The 16,359-nt window shown below is 39.3% G+C and overlaps 1 protein-coding gene across 4 annotated transcripts in view; it reads left to right on the top strand.

Annotated features, from left to right (window-relative positions):
- FSIP1 (fibrous sheath interacting protein 1) overlaps nucleotides 1–16,359 on the top strand; it is a 201,080-nt gene that overhangs the window by 38,175 nt on the left and 146,546 nt on the right. For all 4 annotated transcript variants that reach the window (XM_053665288.1, XM_053665283.1, XM_053665284.1 and 1 more), the window contains 3 exons: nucleotides 1,747–1,845; nucleotides 5,872–5,996; nucleotides 7,447–7,557. In XM_053665288.1, coding sequence (XP_053521263.1) covers nucleotides 1,747–1,845; nucleotides 5,872–5,996; nucleotides 7,447–7,557 — 335 coding nt within the window. The remainder of the gene's footprint in view (nucleotides 1–1,746; nucleotides 1,846–5,871; nucleotides 5,997–7,446; nucleotides 7,558–16,359) is intronic.

The raw sequence follows: 16,359 nt of genomic DNA, 5'->3' as shown, positions 1-16,359 counted from the left end.
AATTCTCAAATACCCGTAACCCAGATTCTGTAAGTGTTAATATTTTCCCACACCCTCCTTTTCTCTCTCTGTCACATATCTGTGTGTGTGTGGATGTATGTGTATGTGTAGATGTTTATATATGTTTGCATATATGCACAGTCCCTCCCCTTGTCTCCCTCTGCATGTGAGGATGGACACACACAGAAAATCAGGAAATTAACATTGCCAGACTGTAGTACTCTTATCCTATCTACAGGTTTTATTCATATTTTGTCAATTGTCCCACTAATAACCTTCATAGCAAAAGCAAATCCCAGATCATGTATTGCATTTAGTTGTCATATCTTTTTAGTTATTCTTTGTGTTTTATGACATTTGCATTTTTGAAGACTGTAGGCCTGTTATTTTGTAGACTCTTCTGCAGTTTGGGTTTGTTTTTTGTTTCACACCATGCGGTTCAGGTTATGCATTTTGGGCAGGAATCCACAGAAGTGATACTGTGTCCTTCTCAATGGATCATGTCAGGAAGCACAGGATGTTGATTGTGCCGTCACTGGGGATGTTAACTTTGACCAGTTGGTTCAGTGTCTGCCAGGCTTCACTGTAAAGTTAACTGTTTTTCCTTTTGTGCTGAATAAGTTATCATGTGAGGAGATACTCTGAGGCTATTATCCTGTTATTCTTCAAACTTTCACTCACTAGTTTTATCATACGTTGATGAGTCTTACCTGAATCAGTTATTATTATGATGGTTACCAAATGGTTATTTCCTAAATCCATCATTTCTTCTACATTAGCTAGGTTCTTTCTTTTTCCTTTCCTTTCCCTTTTCCCTTCCTTTTCCTTCTTTCTTTCTCTTTCTAAAGGAGGACTTCTGAAATTCAGAAAATGCTTTTTTTTTTCTTTTCAAGGAGTTAAACTCCTGCACTGAATGCTTGACTTTCAAAACTGTTGAATTTTAGGTCCAAGGCCAAGCTCTGAGGCCTTTGTTGAAGGCTGTACCACCCTCCACCTGAGGCATGAACAGCAGCAGACTATGGGTGAGGAGCCGCAGGGTCACAAGAATAATTTCAACATAGGAAAACCCCTAGATTTAAAATCTTCAAATATCATCTTGCTATAATAGTTTTTAGTATTTTGAGTTTTTATATTTTTGTGTTTTTACAGGTGCTTTACTGTATAATTGAGCGAAAGTTGAGCTATTAAAAAGGAATTATGGGATAAAAAATAAATATATTAACACTTTAAGTATATGAAGTGACTTAAATCTGTAATAAAATGTTGCAGAATTGCTGATTTGCTGTACATGCCTTAATGGATATTTAAGATCCTTAAATGCAGTCTTATCTTAATGACTGACCATGTATTTGAAATCTGCACCCTGGCAATCTGAAATAAAAAAGAAAAACACAATTAAAGTTACTCAGTGTGCATCATCTCTGTATTATGAATGTTGGAATTTAGCTGCATTATCTCTAGAGAGTTAATGTGATATTTTACAAATCCTTGTACGATCTTTTCACAGAAGTTCTAGGGAAATGCTGTTTGGCCATGTAGCTCCCTGCTGTCTGTTTCAGGGGTCATGTCTACATAGGTGGTTGTCATTTTTACCTGGAAGTTACACTGTCTTAAGAAATGTGTGTGTAGAGGTGATTGAGGACTATTGCAGAAAATATTAAATTTTATCTTTTTATTTAAACTATGCATATGTACAATTCCTTATTTATTTTGTGTGTATTAAGGAAGTGATTTTTCAAATAATAGATCCTTCTCACTATGAACATGAAGACACCTTTTTCTCAGTGTTTCATACTCAAGTCCCTCCAGAAGAATATGAAAACCGTGTACAGACTGTTAGTCAAGGTATGTTTTGATTTGTATGATTTTTTTACATATTGTCACAAGAAATTACTAGCTACATATAGAAATGTTCACTGATGAAATGATTTGATATTACTTAGTCTGAAAATAAGTGGATGTAGGTGAGGTTCTAGATAAAACAAGGTTGATCATGAGTAAATCATTGTAGAAATTAATTGGTGAGGGTTCATTATACCATCCTTTTTTCTTGGGGATGTTTGACATTTTTTTATGTAAAACAAGTGAAAGGAAAGCTGACTGCAAGTAATGAAAACCTAGTTTAAGAATAAAGGAAAATGTATGGAAAGAATCCTGGTGATAGACAGCCTCTTTGATTCCCAAGAGCACGTTCTGTGGGTGGTCATTGAGAAGGACACGCTATTCCGAAATGCTACAGACCAACTAATCCAGCTTGGGTTAGGTGCCTGCCACTGGTCCAGCCAGTTCCTCCAGCTCAGCATGGATGGGGGTCACTCCAGGAACATGGCGGCTTCTGCCATGGATCACCGCTGGCGTGGGGAAGAGAAGAGGATGTTTCTAGTGAGACAGTTGTGACCAGACAATCCAATGTTTTTCTTCTATAATTTATTAAAAGTATATTTTAAAGAAAGTCTTACAGGTGTAGACATGGGTGCGCATTTAATTTGAGTTACTTTAATGTCGTGTTTTTTAAGAGTATTTGAAACTTCAACTGAATGAATAAATTTCATACTTTAACTTAAAAGACTATTTACAACTTGGATTATGGTAAAAGTTATATAATTTATATATGAGGCCACTCATCAAAAAAGCGACTCCTACTTTAACTATTGGTAGTTGTTTTAAAAAATTGTGTTATTGATTAGAAAATAAAACCCCAGGCACTTCCGGCCAAGATGGAGTGTAGATAGACACACTCTGCCTCCTTACACAACCAAAATAAGGACAACAAAAATTTAGAAACACAATAACAACAGAACTGACAGAAAATTGAACTGTATGTAAGTCGGACAGCCAAGGAGCTGAAATAGACACATTCATCCAGACTGGTATGCAGGGTGAAGTCGGGCGGCCGAGCGGAGAGGGGTCCTGGCACAGGAAGTGGTGACACTGGGCTTGCAAGGCACCCCAGGTGTGCAAGGTGGCACCAGGCAGACCCTGGGGACCCAGGGGGTGGCTGGCAGACCCCGGGTGTAGGGTGGCAACGAGCAGACCCGGCAAGGTGGTGATTGAGAAGTGGGGCACCATGCTCAAGGCAGCTGACTGACCAGGCAGTGGTCCCACATTCACGCGCAGATAACTGGCGAGTGAGACAGATGGCGCAACCCAGGGTCCTGGCACCAGGAAATAAAGCCTCAAAACACTGATTGAAAATACTTGTGGGGGTTGAGGCTCAGAGAGAGACTCCTTAGCCTCATAGGAGAGTTTGTTGGAGAGACCCATGGGGTCCTAGAATGCACACAAGCCCACCCATATGGGAATCAGTACCAGAAGAGCCCAGTTTCTTTAGGAAAAGCGATGGAAGGGACTGAAAGCAGATAGAGAGTGCCATTGTTCCCACCTGGACCCTGCCCCCACATACAGCATCACAACCCAGCAACTGGGTTGCCCTGCCCTGTTGAACACCTAAGGTTCTACCCCTCATATATAACAGGTGTGACAAGACAAAAAAAATGGCCAAAAAGCAAGAATAGATCAAAGTTCCAGAAATAATACAATTACGTGACCAAGATATAGCCAATCTATCAGATGCACAGTTCAAAACACTGGTGATCAGGATGCTCACAGAATTGGTTGAATTTGATTGCAAATTAGATGAACAAATGAAGGCTACTCTAAGTGAAATGAAGGGAAATGCACAGGGAACCAATAATGATGGGAAGGAAACTGGTACTCAGATCATCGGAGTGGACCAGAAGGAGGAAAGAAACATTCAACCAGACAGAATGAAGAAACAAGAATTCAAAAAAAATGAGGAGAAGCTTAGGAACTTCCAGGACATCTTTAAACATTCCAACATCCAAATTATAGGGGTACCAGAAGGGGAAGAGGAACAGCCACAAGTGGAACACTTATTTGAACAAATAATAAAGGAGAACTTCCCCAATCTAGCAAAGGAAATAGTCTTCCAGGAAGTCCAGGAAGCTCAGAGAGTCCCAAAGAAATTGGACCCAAGGAGGAACACACCAAGGCACATCATAGTTACATTACTCAAGATTAAAATGAAGGAGAGAATTCTAGAAGCAGCTAGAGATAAGGAGACAGTTACCTACAAAGGAGTTCCCATCGGCCTGTCAGCTGATTTCTCAAAAGAGACCTTGCAGGCAAGAAAGGGCTGGAAAGAAGTATTCCAAGTCATGAAAGGCAAGGACCTACATCCAAGATTGCTCTATCCAGCAAAGCTTTCATTTAGAATAGAAGGGCAGATAACGTGCTTCCCAGAGAAGGTCAAGTTAAAGGAATTCATCATCACCAAGCCCTTATTATATGAAATGTTAAAGGGACTTATCTAAGAAAAAAGAATATAAAAAATATGAACAGTGAAAGGACAGCAAACTCCCAGTTATTAACAACCACACCTAAAACAAAAGCAAACTAAGAGGACAGCTAGATCAGGAGCAGAACCACAGAAATGGAGATCACATGGAGGGTTAGCAACAGGGGAGTGGGAGGAGAAGAGGTGGGGGGAAGGTACAGAGAATAAGTAGCATAGATGGTAGGTAGAAAATAGATGGGGGGGGCAAGAATAGTAGGGGAAATGTAGAATCTAAAGAACTTGAGACACGAGGACATAAACTAAAGGGGGGAATGTAGGTGGGAGAGGGTGTGCAGGGTGGAGGGGAATGAAATAGGTGGGAGGGAGGAAATGGGACAACTGTAATAGCATAATAAAATATATTAAAAAAAGAAAAGAAAACTCAATTATAAAGCACAGATTTATTTGTCTCAAAACTTGTAACTTATATTTGAGTAAAACTTTTTTAACTGATAATTTATTTTCATTTTAAAAGAATTTAAATTCAGACATCTCACTCTTTCCTGGTTCTTTCCAGCTATTATCAAAAGGTATTATTTAATTATTAAATTTTTATTAAGTCTGGGATAATTAGCTTCAGATATCCTTAATCCTTTTAATTGAGACAACCTCTCGTATAAAACAAAGATAACTTTTAAGTAAACCTTGTTTGGATTGAGCTGCTGGCTGGCGTTTCCTCCTTCTGGACTTTATTGTGGCAATTTATCCTATTTTATAGGGTGAGCTCCATTTGTCATTTAAGAACATTCTTCTTTATGCATAGTTTTAAAACATTAATGAGGCTTTCACATGGTCTTGTTTTAAATGCTTTAAATATGACTACAGTGAAAACAAGGTATTTAACAAAGGGAATAAGAGTCCACAAGCATTTTTCTACCCTCGTTTTGAGCGCTCAGTGTCTGAACAACTCAGAGTTGACTTACCCCCCCGTTCAAAGGAGGAGAAAGCTGACACACTAGGGTGGGCCCCAGGCGTGTGTGCAGATGGGACGCAGATCACCCGGGACACGCACGCCCAGACCTCGCTTAAAAGACAGGTTTGAACAAAAAGTTTATTGTTCAGAAAGTGTGATGACAAATTAGTAAAGAATCTAGTCTAGATTCTTCCCCAATCTAGATTTTGGAAGTTCTCCTTTATTATTCTAAAGTTCTGGTTCATGTAAAGACTGAAATACAATATATTTAAAAAATTCCCGTAGCATCAGAGATTTCTCCTGCACATGTACCCCCTGCAGTATTTGTCATATGCCCCACGATCCCAAAGGAGTCAATAGCAAGAGGTTTGATACGTGATAGTGAGTAACAGAAGTTTTATGAGAACTCCATTGTCAATTATGTAGCGAGTGCACTTATCTTTTGGAGAATAAATCTGTGTGTATTAGGTTTCTGGATCTGGAATTTGGAAGTTCTTCTATGTGTGTTTTATTTCTTATATATTTTGATATACGCTTAAGGTAAAATTCAACAAAATGGACAATTATAATCATGAAAAAATTTGAACTTTTTAAATATTAGATTTTAGCTGTGATGTGGAAAGAAATGAGCCATTGATCCAAGCAGAAAAGAGACCTTTCTCAAACACAGAAAAGATTGAGCTCAGGGGTCAACACAGCCGGGATTTTATTAAGCGAAATATTGAGGTATGTACTTAGGAATTTAGAAGCCACCATGTGGACTAGATAAGTTCTGAAAATGGAAATAGTTGTATTCATTATCTTTATATATTTTTTATTGTGATACATGTATATGTAAACAGCATTTATAACTGAACAAAAAATTTTATGAACCAATACTTCACTATTTTTGTTCGCTCTTATCCTCTCCTAGCCTATCCCTTTAAAAATGCTAGCTTCAACTCAGTACATTTATTTCATTACCCAGAAATGAATCTCGCTCCTGTAAGCTGAAAAACACTTATTTAGATAAGAGTTTTGGAACACGTTTCCCAGATTTTAAATAGCATGTTAGTAACATTGGTTTTTTAGAGTAATGCGACAGGTTTTATAGCTGGTGCACTTGGAAATTTGAATGGAAAATGCTCCTGGCAGAGCTGGAGAGGCCAACGGGTTGTTCCTCACATTCCTACCCAGCCCCACTCAACTGAACCTCTTGGCAGCCCTCCACTTGTCACTTGTCTTTATTAGCTCCCTGCTTCAAGGCCTGCCCTTGGTCTTACAGGGCCTGCAGCCTCACTTGGTTTGTTGTTGGTGCAGACTCAGATTAACCAACGGCACGGAGGCTCCTCTATTAGACCAGAATTCAAATTAGTTAATTTATAGCAAGAACTGTAAGTGCAATGGGTAGAAGGCTCGTGGTAAACCACTGAGGCAGTCAGGTCATCAGAAAACCGCATTGGAGTGTGTGAAGTGTTAACAAGAGGAGAAAGTTAAATAATTTTCACAGTTGAAGCCTGACCCTTTTTCCACAATTGGCATGTCATTTCCATGCAGACTGGATTCATGGGTCAGCCTGCTCCTGTCCCAGCTGGAGCCTGGGTCTCTCGATTTTTCTTTGCCTCATGTTCCTATAACCTGAAAGAAACCTTTCCCAGTGTGCGCTGTCTCTTCGTGTTAGCCCATTGTATGTTGCTGTACTGCTTTTCCCATATCCAAGTTCTTGTTGACACACCAGCTCCACCGTAGATTTCCCTCTTAACAATAGTAACCAATTCTTTATTTAAACTCCTGATATAATCTTCTTGAATTTTCAGAGCAATTTGATTTAGTGGATATATGCTACATAGGAAGTGACAAGAAGATTCTTCCCAAATGTCCCAGCAAATATGTTTTCACATTGCTATAATATAAAGAGAGGTTTGAACACTGCTTGTGTTTTACTTTCTTTTTCAAATAAAATGTTTGTTAAATAGTTAACAGGAGGGCCCGCTTACAGCGGAAATCTATTTGCTTGGAGAATGGACCTATACCAAGAATCTGACATAAAATGAAATTACCTGGTAAATGAAAATGCCTAATTTCACAAATTTTACCTTAGTGTATCTGTACTATAGAAACCTCAGGTTTCATTTTTATTCTCCTGAATAATGAATTGCTTTGAGTTTTTAATATTTTTCATTAATGCACTCTGTAGTTGGCCAAGAATTCAGGAACACCAGTGGTTATGATTGACAGAGAGAAGAAAAGGCTGGCTGAGCTCTTGAGGGACTTGGATGATAGAGACTCTGGGCTGTCCAGTTCCGAGGTATGTAAACGCTGATATTCAACGATCTCTACACTTCTTCATATTTATTTTTATCATGTTATTCACTTATTAGTAGAAATCAATAATTATTTTAAAATTATTAGATAATGTTCTCTGACTTAAAAAATCCTGTTTTACAAATTTATTTATAAAATTTTATTTATTTATTTTCCCCTCCAGAAAGAGGGGAAGGGTGAGAGAAAGAGAGGGAGAGAAACATTGATGTGTGGTTGCCTCTAGCACACCCTCAACCAGAGACCTGGCCCGCAACCCAGGCATGTGGCCTGATTGGGAATCGAACTTTTGACCCTTGGGTTCACAGGTTGGCACTCAAACTACTGAGCCACACCAGCCAGGGCTATAGATTTATTGATTTTCAAATTTATTTTCGGTCAATTCATTATTGATATTCTTTATTTAAATTCATCTTTTTATTGTTGTTCTATTACAGTTGTCCCAAATTTTCCTGCTTTGCCCTTCTCCACCCACCCCACTTCCCACTCCCACAGTCAGTTCCCACACTGTCGTCCATGTCCGTGGGGCATTCTAGTCCTTTCCTCTCCTTTCTGTCATTATTCCCCTCTCACCTCCACTCTGGTCACTTTCAGTCTGTTCCATGTTTCCATGCCTGTGCTTATATTTTGTTCATTAGTGTATTTTGTTCATTAGATTCCTCTTAGAGGTGATGTCATATGGTATTTGTCTTTCACTGACTAGTTTATTTCACTTAGTATAATAGTCACCAGTTCCATCCATGCTGTTGAAAATGGTAGGAGTTCCTTCTTTCTTTCTGCTGCATAGAATTCCATTGCGTAAATGTACCACAGTATTTTGATCCATTCATTTACTGATGGGTACTTAGGCTGTTTCCAGAACTTGGCTATTTTAAATAGCACTGCTATGAACAAAGGGGTGCATAAGTTATTTTGAATTTATGATTTGGGATTCTTAGGGTATAATCTAGCAGTTGTATTACTGGGTCAAAAGACAGTTTGTTTTTTGAGCCCTGGCTGGTGTAGCTCAGTGGATTGAGCATGGCCTGCAAACCACACAATTGTGGTTCGATTGCCAGTCAGGGCACATGCCTGGGTTGCAGGCCAGTTCCCAGCAGAGGACTCATGAGAGGCAACCATACATTGATATTTCTCTCCTTCTCTCCTTCACTTCCTCTCTAAAGATAAATAAATAAAATCTTTTAAAAATCTAGTTTAAAAAAGAAAAGACTGTTTTTTGAGGAAATTCTATACTATTTTCACACAGGATGCACCAGTCTGCATTCCCACCAGCAGTGCACAAGGGTTCCCTTTTCTCTGAATCCTTGCCAGGATTTGTTGTTTGTTGGTTTACTAATAATGGCCATTCTGACTGGTATGAGGTGGTATCTCGTTGTGGTTTTAATTTGCATTTCTCTGATGGCTAGTGATGTTGAGCATCTTTTCATATGTTTATGGGCCCTCTGTATGTCCTCCTTGGAGAAATGCCTGTTCAGGTCCTTAGCCCATTTTTTAATTGGAATATTTGTCTTCCTGGTGTTGAGTTGTATGAGTTCTTTATATATTTTGGAGATAAGTCCTGGTCCAGTGTATCATTGGCAAATATGTTCTCTCATATGGTCAGTTCCCTTTGCAATTTGTTGGTGTTTTCTTTAGCTGTGCAGAAGCTTTTTAGTTTGATGTAGTTCCATTTGTTAATTTCTTTCTTTATCCTATAGCCCTAGGAGATATATTGGCAAAATCTGAAATTTTTGCCTACATGGGATATCTGAAATTCCATGCCTATGTTCTCCTCTAGGACTTTTATGGTGTCACAACTTATGTTTAAGTCTTTTACCCATTTCGAGTTTATTCTGCTGTATGGTAATGGTTGGTGGTCTGGTTTCATTTGTTTTGCAGGTACCAGTCCAGTTCTCCCAACACCATTTATTGAAGAGGCTATCTTTACTCCACTGTATGCTCACACTACCTCTGTCAAATATCACTTGACCATAGAGATTTGTGTTTAATTCTGGGCCCTCTATTCTGTTCCATTGATTTATGTGTCTGTTCTTATGCCAGTAACAGACTGTATTGATTACAGTGGCCTTATAGTGTAGTTTAATATCAGGTATGTGATCCCTTCTGTTTCCTTCTTCTTCCTCAAGATTGCGGAGGCTATTTGGGGTCATTTGGTTCCATATAAATATTTGAAATATTTGTTCTATGTCTGTGAAATATGCCATTGGTATTTTGATAGAGATTGTGTTGAATCTAGAGATTGCTTTGGGTCACATGGACATTTTAATGATGTTAATTCTTCCAGTCCATGAACACAGTATGTGCTTCCATTCGTTTGTATCTTCCTTAACTTATTTCTTCAGTGTTCTGTAGTTGACTGAGTATAGATCTTATACCACCCTGGTTAAATTTATTCCTAGGTACTTTATTTTTCTTGTTGCTACAGTAAATGGAAGTTTTTCCTAGTTTCTGTTTCTGATATTTCATTGTCGATGTGCAAGAATGCCCTCTATTTCTGAATATTGACTTTGATTCCCTCTATTTTGCCAAATTCACTTATTAGACTGAGTAGTTTTTGGTGGAGACTATAGGGTTTTCCATGTGCACTATTATGTTGTTTGCAAACAATGACAGTTTTACTTCCTTCTCTCCAATTTAGATGTTTCTTTTTCTTGTCTGATTGCTGTAGCTAGAACTTCCAGTACTATGTTAAATAAGAGTGGGGAAAGTAGACCCTCTTGTCTTGTTCCTGATCTTAAGGGGAAAGCTTTTAGTTTTTGCCTGTGACTTTTATTATGTTGAGGTGTGCACCGCTAATCCCAACACCATTTGTTGAGTGTTTTAATCATAACTGGGTGCTCCATTTTATCAAATGTTTTTGATAAAATATAGTGTCTGTTGATATGATCATGTGATTTTGTCTTTAATTTTGATTATGTGGTATATTACATTTATTGATTTGTGAATGTGGCACCATCCTTGCATCCCTGGGATGAATTCCACTTGATCATTGTGTATGATCTTTTTAATGTATTGCTGGGTCTGAATTGCCAGTATTTTGTTGAGGATTTTAACATTTATGTTCATCAGAGGTACTGGCCTGTAGTTTTTTTCTTTGTTGTGTCTTTACCTGGTTTTGGAATTATGATGGTACTGGCCTTGTAAAAAGAGTTTTGGAGTCTGCCCTCTTCTTGAACTTTTTGGAATAGTTCAAGAAGGATGAGTTAGTTCTTCCTTAAATGTTTGGTAAAATTCACCTGTGAAGCCACTGGTACAGGGCTTTTGTGTCCAGGAGTTTTTGATTGCTGTTTCAGTTTCAGTAGTTGTTACCGTCTGTTGAGGCTTTCTGCTTCTTCCTGATTCAGTTTTGGAAGATTATATGTTTCTAGAAATTTGTCCATTTGCCCAGGTTGTCCAACTTATTGGCATACAGTTGTCATAGTAATTTCTTACAACCCTGGGTGTTTCTGTGGTGTCCTCTTTCATGTCTGACTTTGTTTATCTGGGTCCTTCTCTTTTTTTCTTGATGAGTCTGTTTAGAGGTTTGTCAATTTTGTCTGTCTTTTCAAAGAACGAGCTCCTGGATTTATTGATTCTTCAAATTGTTCTTTTAGTTAATATGTCATTTAATTTTGTTCTGATCTTGATTATTGCCTTCTTTCTACTCACTCTGAGCTTTGTTTTGTTGTTGTTCCTCTATTTATTGTAGATGTAGTGTTAGGTTATTTTGTTTTGAGATTTTTCTGTCATTTTTAGGTAGGCCTGTATTGCTATGAACGTCTGTCTCAGGACTACCTTTGCTGTATCCCACAGGTTTTGGGTTGTTGTGTGTTCATTTTCATGTGATTCCAGACACTTTGATTTCTTCTTGATCTCACTGTTAACCCATATATTATTTAATAGCGTGTTATTCAGTCTCCAGGTATTTGAATGTTTTTCAGTTTTTTCTATGAGGTTGGTTTCTAGTTTCAAGCCATTGTGATCCGAGAAAATGTTTGAGACAATTTCAGTTTTTTTGAATTTTTTGAGGCTTGTTTGGTGTCCTACTGTGTGCTCTGTCTTTGAAATGTTCCATGTGCATTTGAAAAGAATGCATATTTTGCCTCTTTGGAGTGGAAGGTTCTGTGTATATCAATTAAATCTGTTAGATCTAGAGTGTTGTTCAGTGCCACAATATCCTTTTGTTTGGAAGATCTATCCATTGTTTACAGTGGGTTGTTGAAATCTCCTATAATGACTGTGTTGTTGTCCATATCTTTCTTGGAGTCCTCTACAATTTTCCTTATTTATTGGGGCACTCCAGTGTTGGGTGCATATATGTTTACAAGGGTTGTATCTTCTTGATGGACTACCCTCAGAAGTATTATGTGGCCTTCTTTGTCTCTTTTTATGGCCTTGTTTTGAAGTCTATTTTGTCTCATATAAGTATTGCTACTCCAGCTTTTTTTTTAATGTCTGTTTGGAATGTTTTCTTTTTCATCCCATCATTTTGTTTGTGTAGATCTTTTGACCTGAGGGGTAGACAGCTTATGAACGGATCATGTTTTCTTATACATTCAGCTATCCTATGTCTTTTGATTGCAGCATTTAATCCACTTACTTTTAAGGTTATTATTGATAGACGCTTATTCATTGCTGTTCTTTCCCTTTGTACCTGTGTTCCTCTCTCTCTCTCTCTCCTCCTTTCTATAGCAGTCTTTAGCAGCTTGTATAGTGCTGGCTTGGTGGAGATGTATTTTTTTAGCCTTCTTTTGTTTTTTTTTTTGTCTGGGAAGCTCTTTATTTTGCTTTCCATTTTAAATGAGAGCCTTACTGGGTACAGTAGTCTTGGTTGCAAGCCTTTGCTTTTCATTACTTTGAAATATTCCTTGCCATTCCCTTGTGGCTTGTGGTATTTCTGTTGAGAAATCATCTGATAGCCTTATCAGAGCACCCTTGTATGTTACTAGTTGTTTCTCCCTTGCTGTTTTTAAGATTTTCTCTTTGTCTTTAAAATTTGCCATTTTAATTATGTTTGTTGTGGAGTGGGCCTTTTTGGGTTGTGATTAGGACTTTCTGTACTTTCTGCACTTGTGTGACTTTTTCCTTCACCAAGTTAGATGAGTTTTCTGTCATTATTTTTTCAAACAAGTTTTCTATCCCTTGCTCCTTTTCTTCTCCTTCTGATATTCCTATGATGCAAATGTTGTTACATTTCATGTTGTCCTGAATTTCTCTTAAACTATCCTTGGTCCTTTTTAGTCCTTTTCTGTATTGTTACTCTGGGTATTTTTTTCTACTTTGTCTTCCAGCTTGCTGATCAATCCTCTGCTTCATCTAGCTTGCTTTTAATTCTTTCTAGTTTACTTTTCTTTTCTGATATTGTGTTGTTCAATTCTTCCTGGTTCTTTTTTTAAAAAAGATTTTATTTATCTTTAGAGGGGAAGGGAAGGAGAGAGGGAGAGAAATATCAATGTATGGTTGCCTCTCATGCATCCCCTGCTGGGAACTGGCCTGCAACCCAGGCATGTGCCATGACTGGGAATTGAACCACAATTCTTTGTTTTGTGGGCCCTTGCTCAATCCACTGAGCTACACCAGCTAGGGCTCTTCCTGGTTCTTATTCATAGTTTCTATGTCCTTTTTCATGTTGGTGTAGTTCCCACTAAGTTCCTTGTAGCTCCCATAAAGTTCCTTGTAGTTCTCACTGAGTTCCTTTGTCACCCTTTTAGCCATTGTTTTGAATTCTATATCAGATAGATTGCTTCCCTCAATTTCATTTAGCCCATTTTCTGGGGATTCCTGCTTTCCTTTCAGTTGGGAGTTATTTTATTGTTTCCCCAATTGAGGCAACTCTTTGTTTCTGTATCTCAGGTCTCTCTGCTTTGCCTGCTTGTCTTTGTGGGGTGGATTGCTGTGGTAGGAGTTCTGTAGGGCTCAGTGGTGCAATCTCTTTGATCTTCTGATGCGTATGCTCTAGGGTTACCCCTTACTCAGTTTATGTGGACTCTCGTTGCACGTGGGCTTTGCTAACTGATGGCTCATTCATTGGTGGGTTCTTCCCTCCAGCTGGCTGACTGGGAGTCACAACCACCTCTGAGTTTTGTGCTGTTGTACAGGTGCTGGTTAACAAGGCGGCACTATCCAGAAAACCAAACCCATGCCAGGAACAATATCCCACTACCACATCAGCAATATCAGCAGCTATTGAGCAAAGATTAGTAAAGGTGGAGAGAGATTAAGATAGTTATAAGATAGGAGAAGGGGACATGTGATGCCTACAGGAGAGACAAATGATTTTGACTGGAAAGGAGGAGGAGAAATAGTAAGAGTAGGGAATAAAAACAAGGCAAAGAAAGGGAGAAATAAAATTTAAAACAGAAGTAAAACAGGGAAGGTCAATGGTAAAATGGAATATGAAAAGGGAAGAGTATAATATGAGGGTTGAAATAAAATTAAGAAAGTAGTAAACCAAAGGGAACAAAATTGCAGAAAAACCATAACAGGGTCAATAACAATGGGAGCTGAGCAAAGATGGATAAAGGTGGAAAGAGAATAAGAATATTATATGAAAGAGAAAAGAGTATATGAGATGTCTACCATAAAGAAAAATTATTTTGAGGGGTTAGAGGAAGGAGAAATAAGAGTAAGGAATATAATTCAGGCTAACAAAGGGGAACAGATACAATTCCAGACTCAGATACGCAAGGACAGGAGGAAGGCAAAGTGGAATAAGACAAGGGGAAAGTAATCTATGAGATTTTAAATTAAAAAAAGTGAACAAATAGTTGATGAACAGCAATAATTATAATATCCATGCCAAACAAGCTACAATTCATAAAGGTGGAAAGAAAATAAGAATATTATAGAAGGGAAAAAGAATGTGAGCTGATTAAAGGAAGGGAGAATGATTTTGAGAGGATAGAGGGAGGAGAAATAGTAAGAGTAAGGAACAGGAACAAGGAGTAGCATGGGGAAAAATTTACAACAAAAATAAGAAAAGGCGGGAAGAAGGCAAAATGGAGTAAGACAAGGGAAAGGTACAATGTGAGATTTGAAATGAAAATAAAATAAAAAATAATATAAAAATCGAAATAAAAAGAATAAAAAATAAAAGACAAAATAATCAATTAGTTGGAATACAATTGAGGCAAAAGAAGAAGTATTAAAAGGCTATGTGAAAGAAAGAAAAAAAGCAAATTCTGAAGAAGAATGAGGTGGAATTCGTCTCAGCAGAGTTTGGTGTTTGCTTTCTGATTTCTCTTTCTGGATCCACCTCCAGGTTTTTCATCAGCTCAAGGTCCAGGGTGGGTAATCCAATTTCTGGCAGCACCACTTGTATCACCTTCACTGGCCTCTAGAGGGGGCTTCTGTTGTGAACTGGAGGGTGGGACTCCTGGGTCTCTCCTGGGAGGCACTGTTCAGTCTTCTGGGAAAATTGTGGGTACGTCCCCTGCCTCTGTACCACCCATCTTGGTCTGTCCCATCTGTTTTGCAGAGCTTCCCTGTTGCAGGTGGTGGTATTTGGGATCCTGCAGGAAGTGGGGCTGGGTGCATCCTTCCCTTCCTGGAGGTTTGATCTCTGCCAGGGAAGGGGGCTCTGTCTGGCTGTAAATAATCTCAGGTGCTCAACTCCCCCCCATCCAGTTCCCAGCCCACTGCCCTCACAGTAGACTCAGTCCTGACCTTTCCACTCTGCCGCCTCCAGCCTGCTAGCTGCCCTGGGCTGGGGCCAAGAAATCCCCTTGCTGTGCTCCTTTCTGATCTCTCTGCCCAGCTGTATTCAGTGGGAGAAAACTGCCCTCAATCCTTTCCCCTTGCTGGCAGGCCAGCAGCACACTGAGTCCCTGCCCAGCACGCCTTAACTCCCCTTTTAAAAAGTTTTTCTGGGCACTTCCACTGCAGCATTGAGTCACTGTCTGGCTTTCCATACACACCCCCTCTTCAAAAAGCCAAAAGTCTCTCACACTCACGGCTGGTGGCAGCCTGCCTCCATCAGACCCAGGTGCAGATAGAGTCCCTCTTTCTCTCTGGCACTCTCCCGGTAGGCATTTGCCTGGCGTTTGCCTGGCGTTTGCCGCTGCAGCTGTAGGTGTGCAGCTTGCTGTTTGTGTGCGTGTGTAGCATAGATCTCCTGACTTTGTGTATCCACATCACTTCCAGTCTGGGTCTGGGGGTTCCCTGCCCTGGGAGGGGACGGAGCCCCAGAGCTGCAGTTTGTGACTGGGCTCTTTGTGGCTGCAGGCGCTACACGTACAGGAGGTATCTTCCTTTCAACCTATGAAATCTGCTTACCGCCTTTGTGAAGCGTCATATGAACTCCTTGGCTTCCGAACTTCGTATCAGCTGAGGTTCCGCCAAATGTTCAGTTTATTTGTTGGAAGATCAGCCAACAAATAAGTTGGTGGCAAGCACAAGTGGACTCAGCTTTCACTTATGAGACTGCTATCTTTTCCCATTATTGACTTTCACAGGATTATTTTGTCATAGGAGTTACTGTACATTGGTTATCACAGTAATAACCTCGGCCTGTGATATAATGGTTTAGTCACTGATGACACATGATGTGTTTTTCTGTATTTTTTTTACTTTGGACATTTCTTATTATCCCTAAATTGGCTCCATGATATTTCAGTGTAGTCTTCAGTAATCCTAAAGAACACTGTCCTGCTCCTGCCCAGTTAACTTGGAGCATACAGTTCCCTGATGAGTCTAGGGGGAGCACAGGTGAGTCTAAGAACAGCATGAGATCCAGGGTGCAAATGCCAGTATTTATAGGGCCTGGGTAGGTCGCATAAGGAGCACCACCACCGCTAGGCATTTACACTTA

Source organism: Artibeus jamaicensis, unplaced genomic scaffold (assembly GCF_021234435.1).
Source record: "Artibeus jamaicensis isolate MK-2021 breed Jamaican fruit bat unplaced genomic scaffold, CSHL_Jam_final contig_1132, whole genome shotgun sequence".
NCBI classification, from domain to species: Eukaryota; Metazoa; Chordata; class Mammalia; order Chiroptera; family Phyllostomidae; genus Artibeus; species Artibeus jamaicensis.
Note: the sequence above shows the minus strand (reverse complement) of the source record. Positions and strands in the feature narration are given on the sequence as shown.